The 7,476-nt window shown below is 38.1% G+C and overlaps 1 protein-coding gene across 1 annotated transcript; it reads left to right on the forward strand.

Moving 5' to 3' along the window:
• The first annotated feature begins 496 nt into the window (after window positions 1-496).
• Window positions 497-3,517, forward strand: LOC148728226 (polycystin-2-like protein 1). The gene is made up of 3 exons (XM_088724933.1): window positions 497-556; window positions 949-1,120; window positions 2,043-3,517. Exons 1-3 carry the CDS (start codon window positions 497-499, stop codon window positions 3,515-3,517), a joined length of 1,707 nt encoding a protein of 568 aa, XP_088581059.1.
• Window positions 3,518-7,476: the final 3,959 nt, after the last annotated feature.

Here is a 7,476-nt window from a genome sequence, read left to right on the forward strand (position 1 = left end):
CGCGCAGTGAGCCTCTAGTAGTAGATCATCTTGCGGGGTGACCTTTTCACCACAATTTGACAAGCATCTGATGAAATGCAAGAAACAAAATATCATTTGAACTTTGCTGTATCTAGAGTTTGATCTTTTGCTCATCTTAAAGGAAAATAAAAAGCCAGTTGAAATTTAATGATGTGGGGCAAGGAAACTTCAAATCAGTGGCTAACTTCAGTTACTGTGTCGGTCATTCAAGACGTGTTTGTGTCTCAGCCAATTAAAGTAATTCTTTTGCCTTCCTTGCTGTCACTTATAATCAGAAAGCCGCCTAATCGTGATAAGGTTCATGGAGTGACGTATCAGAAAGGTTATCTTAGGCATAAAATAGTTGCTAAGCCACCACAAGGGGTTGAATTGGAGAAAGCTAGAGACTTCCGCGTTAAGGTTAGGGGAATGTATAAAGTTCTTGCCGAAATAACTCTTTTCTTAACTTTCGTCCTGCTTTTACTCACTGTATGTTATGGAAATCGAAGTCCTTCACGTTGACGACATCTATGGAAGACGCCTTCGTAATTTCAAGGTACGCATTATATCTCGCTACAGGCTTTTTTTTTTCTTAACCTATGTTTATCAGGCATGAAAAGTATTATTGTTCGAAAGCCTAGTCATGTCAGCATACTGAATGTAATTTTCACCTTTCGTTTACTGATCCTAAACGATCCAACACATTGCAACTCTTATCTTAAAACGAGAGGAAAAGCTGGTAACTTGCGACTTGACTCTCATTTAATAGGGAGAACTAAATGCGATGGACCCTTGTCGATAGCAACTTTGAAAACGACTCCCTCTAAGCCAGTATGTTTTCATATAACTTATTTTTGGAAAACAGAATTATACAAAATATTAATTTCATTAATCACACAAGAGCGCCAATTGACAACGAAATTGTAACGTTTCCCTTCGCTTTTCAAGGGCAGAAATATTTCGTCATTTTGGACTTGGATACGAAGTAGACTCTTGCCAGCGCTTTACGACACCAAGTGGTACAACGGGCGGATCTTTGATTACGATGAAGGTTTCTTACGTAACAGAGAGCTTTTCATGATCGGGATGCCGCGTTTAAGGCAAATCAGAATAAAACTTGGTAGGTGCCTGGTTTTCTGAAAGATTAAAAATTACTTGAGTTAGCTGATTAGTCATTGAGATACAGGATGTTTTTCACTCCAGTAACCACAGGACATTTCTCTATGAGATGCTGTCCCAATTTGGCTGGTTACATATAGAGAAGAAAGAATATAACTTCCCACTCTAGATTGTAGTGAAACCCGTCTTTTTAAATGCATGCATTTCTTCCGTTGTCTTTTTTTGAGCCACAGTGTGCAATGTCCATCGAGTTGGCAGGGCCAGTTGAGAGATACTCAATGAGGGAAAGAATTGTGGGAAATAATTTTGTTCTCCAGAAGCCAATCTAATCGATGAGACATTTCGTTCTGTTGCACTGAACGCCTTTCACTGGCAATAGACAATTTAAGAAATTCTAGATCTATATCTAGCCACTGCTCAACATTCTTGAAAATAGTGAGCTTGATAGCAATTTATAACATAACCAAAGTAAAGCGCGCGCTCTGATTGGTCAATTTAGCGTTCCCCATTTGCCCATGGGTGTACGCTGCTGACGTGAGCAAATGCAAAGACTATTTTTCCGCGCGCGCTTGTTTTTTCTGGTCGCGTAAGATTTGTTAAATAAAAGGGAACTCTTTAGCTACAATGTATCAATGTTATGTTATAAAACAAATGGTAAACACCACAGCGTACACTATTGAGTTATGGATGCACTTGGGAGGTTTGCTAAGCACTCAAGTAGCTAGAGTCGCTCTCGGCTATCGCCTCGAGCGACTCTTACGCTTCTTTCGTGCTTAGCAACCTCCCGCGTGCATCCATAACTCAATAGTGTACGCTGTGGTGTTTACCATTTGTTAAATGTTTACTTAATTTCCCCCCTTATTGATATTTGGGATTTTTTTGCCGTTTTCGTTTGATTCTGAGAAAGTTTGTCATAATTTCAGCAAGCGTCTGTGTATGTTCAGACAAAACACCGCAACTTGGAGAGTCCTTCCCAAGATGCATTCTTTCGTATTCGCCCCGAAGAGAGTACAGGACGACATATAATTTGCCTGAGTGGATCCCAGTGAGAAACTTGAGTGATAATCAATCGGTGTTTGAACTAGAAAGACTGTGCCCTAAACCTTGGAGATATAGAACTTCCTGGGATTTAAAAACACTTTCGTATGAAGGATTTTACAAAACATATGATGGAGGAGGATATGTGGCAGACTTGGGCTACAATATGAAGTCCGCTTTAGGAGTCGTTAAGGAGTTACAGACCAAAAATTGGATGGATGAGTTTTCCACAGCTGTTTTCGAAGAATTTACTATTTTCAATCCGTCTAGCTCACTCTTCAGTGTAGCGAAATGCCTGTATGAGCGATTACCAACAGGAGAAATAGTGTTTTCCAAAAGCGTAAGAACCCTCACGTTATTCGCGGCATCCAATAACAACTACCAAAGTTTCCACGAAGTCTTTCAACTCCTCTTCATGGTTCTCATTTTATTTTTCATCATTAATGAGATGGCCAAGATCTATAGGAAAAGGAAAAATTATTTTACCAAATTTTGGGAGTGGGTGGAATTTTTACAAATATTAATCGCAATTTTCTCTGTTGTCATGTACTTCTTGAAAGCTAAATACACCCGTTGGTTCTTAAGGAAAGTCAGGAGCAATCCCTTCGAAACTTCAAGTGCGGATTACATTTTTCTATGGTCAGCGGTGGAAATTTGTGTACTGTCATTTCTCATATTTATCATTACCATAAAGTTCCTTAGAGTCATTCGTTTTAATCGCCATGTGTGCCGGATGTTGGGAACTCTCGCACGGGCCATGAGCCCGCTTGTTTCTTATTCCGTTGTGTTCTTTGCAACATTACTGGCGTATGCTCAGTTCGGGTATTTATTGTTTGGTTCTACACTACCTCCATATTCTTGGTTTTTTAATTCTCTTCGCGCCGTTTTACAAATACTTCTCGGAGGAAGGATTTACTTCTATGAGATAAAGTCAGTAAATGGCTTTCTGGTGCCGGTTTTCATATTACTTTACATGCTAACAATGATCTTCATACTCTTAAATATGTTTCTAGCCGTTTTAAACGAATCCTACTTCCAAGTGGTTGAAATGCCGCAGAAGGAATTCGCCAATGCCGATCTGGAGGAGTTTATGATTGCTTACCTGATTAGAAACATTAAGCTGATGGGACGACGATTGGTTCCCTCAGTAAGAGAGACCCGCAAAAGTCTTGCGTCAGGGTGTCAATCGAAAAAGAAGAGATATACGAGTAACGATGGACACTCGTTGGAAGTCCAGAGATTGTTCACGGCTCAAGTCCAAACAGAAATAAGCGTAACATGTCCAATAGCGTCAACGGAGTCTTTCGCAGAAGATGTAGATGATACAGATACTTACAAATCCATGTACAAAATGGTATAAGGGCAGTTATAGATTCTGGTAACATAAGCCTGTCTAGTCTTCTATCCATAGATGGGGCATTTGAGTCAGATGAGGATGATTATCTTGAAGAGGTGCTACTAAATGTTAAGAGCGGATCATACTCTTCCGAATTTGTTTTACGTTTGTTTCCATTACGTCCAATAATAGAGACTAATGTGTGAAGACTTCCCGACGCCTGACATTCGCGATGTGAAGCCCAGCGGAGTAAAGTTACGTTTTAAAAAAAAAATTCTATTTAAAAAGTGGTGCAATTTTTTAAAAGTATTCAGTGTACCTAACGGACTAAGAGCTGTACATACTTGAACATGTGAGTCACGAGCAGCCAATTGCTCCGGTCCAACTTTGAATCAAGAAACAAGGGGAGGCATTTTTTCCTAAAGACACTTTTAACACCCACAGGACAGACAAGGTATTTTGATGCGACCGGCTTCTCATTGCTTGGGCAAACCAAAGGGATAAATCGCTCAGTTATTGGGTGTAACAGCATAAGCGTCCTCGACAATCAGCGATTATAGATACACAAATATGGCATGTGAATCCATGTGCTTTCCTGTTATCTTATCTTATCTTAAGTGAGTCGCGTAAGTGAAAACAAATCATATAGCAAAATTGATTTTTCTCTAAACGTGTTTTCTACTCAGAAATTGAAGTCACGGAAATCAACCTTCATTACATTAAGCTTTAATAATATATTTGGAAGTAGAGGTAAGATATTCTAGTTGAATACAATAAAGAAATGTTGTGGAAGGATAATCCAGAACATTTGTTTTTCCTTTCATTGACTGTTTTTCGTTATGGTATAAACGTTTTTGTCGAGTGTGTTCTTTTAGACTTAGGGCTCTAAAGAATAAAGCGTCGGATAAATTTCCATGCAATACCATTAAATATGATTAAAAATATTGATTTGATTAGATCTGTATGAAACAGGAAATCTAAATTAAAAGTTACCAGGAGCCAATGACGTAGACAGATTTCGATTCGCGCTAAAGTTGTAGGTAGGGGGTTTATTTGGGAAAAAAAGCTTTGGTCTGAGTTTCTGGTTTCATTTCAAAGGACTGACTACAAGTGTAGCGATAAAGTTGTTGGACACGCCGGTTCGATCTCCAGGCGCTAGTTGCGTAGGTAACAATTCATTTTCGACCTTTTATCCCCTTTGTGGAAGGACTGAGCGTTAAGCCTAGTGATAAGCATTCCAACAAGGAGACGTTTGATGAGCTGACTCAAATGTTCATTGCTCCCTGGATTCGGTAATGCATTGACTCTGACGTAATAGGCTACTGCATGCCAAATGCTTTTTCCGGTTAGCTATTTGTATAACGTCAAAATGCCTACTTAAAAGATATACTCTTGATCTGGTTTATTAAAATTGACTAGAAAGGCCTTTGATCTTGCAGTGAATAATAAATCTATCCTCCATCATTCGACTGCTTACTAGGGGCATAAAATTGTGTGGAAAATTAAGTTTTTGTTGCCGTTTGTTTTTCAATGTTTCAGTTAATTATAATGTGTGATTTATATCTGAATAACAAAATGACTTGAGGTTTCGTTCTTTTCTTTTTTCCTTGTTCACCTAGTCCCTAGATGATGGGATCCTTAGGAGTCTCACTTTTTATTCTTGTAGTCCTCTCTGGAGTACAAGGTCAAGATGTAACTGATGGGTTACTTTTATTTACCTTCACTAATATTCATTTGTTGCCTGTAAAACACTATCAATCAAAATGCTAATTGCACTGCAAGAAATTTCAGGCTATTAAATTTCTAGATTGTCTGCCTTGCGTCATCATATACTAGGCCAAATTTTTTAGTCCAATTATATTAGAATCTTATGTCCAAATCACTTCAGGTGGTGTTTAACATAAAGGAAGACTCCAGAAACTTTAGTTTGCAGTTTCAATTTTTAAGTACTATGAAAAGAAAATTTATCAAGAGAAACGTTTGGGAGAGTAGCGTTGTGTGAAAGTGTGGCAAAATCATTTCATGCTCTGGTGGCTCAATAGAACTGAATTGTGCGACCTTAGGCTTTTAAGGACAGATCATCATGCCTGCGATCATTTGGTTGCAAGGATAACCTGACCATATTCCATCAGGTTTTGGACATTTTGAAAAATTTGGCTCTTCCACGGTGGAGCTCAAATTAAACCTTTCAGCATCACTAGGGTTTAATTACGGGATATCACTGAGGAACTTTGATATTTAATCGAATAAGCGAGGACGGTGCGAATTTAGAAATTAAATGCAACAAAGAAGTTTCTTGTTTAAATTTCACGGAAATTTTTTTTTTTTTCATTTTAACGAAAGTTTTAGAATGGGGTCTTTTGGTTGTCGTCATTTGTCATTCCCTGCTCTTTTCAAATGTATTTCCAGTGGTCGTCTGAGTCTGTACATTCAAAAAGAGTTGCATTTAGTTCTCTAAGGATTTATTAACTGCGAAAGTAACATTAACAGGTAAAAACGATCGATATAATATCACGACGTTTCGGCGACTTCATGACCCCATTATTTGAAACAGCTAAGAACAAGTTCTCAAGAAGTACACGAACAAATTCGATTGTCTTGTCAACGAGATACTTTACATCAAACAATTAACACCGAGTTTGAACGTGCAAACGGATACTATCCGTGCTAAAGTTTTTGTGTAGCTACCTCCCCTATGTAAATTAGTTGTAACTCTTGAACTCGCATTTGTTAATCAGTACTATTTTCATTTGTACCCTTGATAATGGCGTCATGAAGTCGCCGAAACGTCGGGATATTATATCGTTCGTTTTTACCTGTTTATGTATTACTAAATCTTTGCTAATAAGTAACATTAAACCCAGTAAAAGAATTCTTCGAATATGCGCCGCATCAAGATGGCAGCGCTTATTGACTTTTCTTTAACAAATGCATCCCTTATTCGAGGGAGATATTTATTCAAGGGTGGATATTAGTCGAGTAGATACTGCATGTTACTTCCGCAATTATTTGTACGACTTCGACCTTGGCTGTATTACTTTGATAGGACTAGTTGACTAACCGTCCAGCGATGGTAGACAACAGCTCTTTATCAATCCCACTGTTCTCAGAGTGAGATTAAACAAACTTCGTCTGTCCCTCGGGGATTATGTTTTGTATTGAATTTATCCCAAAAATTTTCAGAAACATCCCATTGAATTATTTTTTATACAGCCTCTTTATCAGTGAGTGAAAATTTGTTTAGCTGCAACCACGATATTTTTTTAATAAAAGCTGAGAAATAGTGAATAAAAATAGACAATTACAATTTTATTCCAATTAAATATCGTTGCAACACGTTTATTGTTCGCAGTTGTTGTGACACGTCATCAGCAAGACGCCACATGTTCAACCTCAACCAGTTTGGAATTTGTGCAGAGCCCTAACTTTGACATAAAAACTTCAAGTTTAAAGACAGGATCTCGTTTCGGCTTATCGGTTAAACATACTCAGACAATAGTATCAACGAATCTTGTGTCTGTGTTTTCATTTTGTCGCCATGTTGCTGAGTTTAAGACTCGTGCACCTTTTTGATGACAAACTGTCGGCCATCACGAGTGAAAGACAATAACACCATGCTTGAGCACCGTAGATGTAAAAGGAGGTTGAATGTTGAAATTGAACGTATCAAAAATAAAGATTAACAGGGGCTCCGGCTGGCAAACAAATTAAGTTTCAGCGAATGCAAGAATGAGTCTTCGGCGTACGGTTTGGCCCGGCAGGTGCTGTGAACTTCTGTAACAAAACAACAGTTTGTAATGGTCTATGGGATATTTTAATATTTGCTTTTTTTCTTTGTTTCGTGACTAGAAGAAAGAGCGTTTTTTTTTTCTTGACAATAAATAAGGAAGACTGTTCCTTCTATGTCTTCTTATTGACAACCGTCAGGGAATTTCCACCAATTGAATATCATTGAAGATAATAGAGTTTTGTCTTATGGAAAT

Source organism: Stylophora pistillata, chromosome 6, assembly GCF_964205215.1.
Source record: "Stylophora pistillata chromosome 6, jaStyPist1.2, whole genome shotgun sequence".
Classification (NCBI taxonomy): Eukaryota; Metazoa; Cnidaria; class Anthozoa; order Scleractinia; family Pocilloporidae; genus Stylophora; species Stylophora pistillata.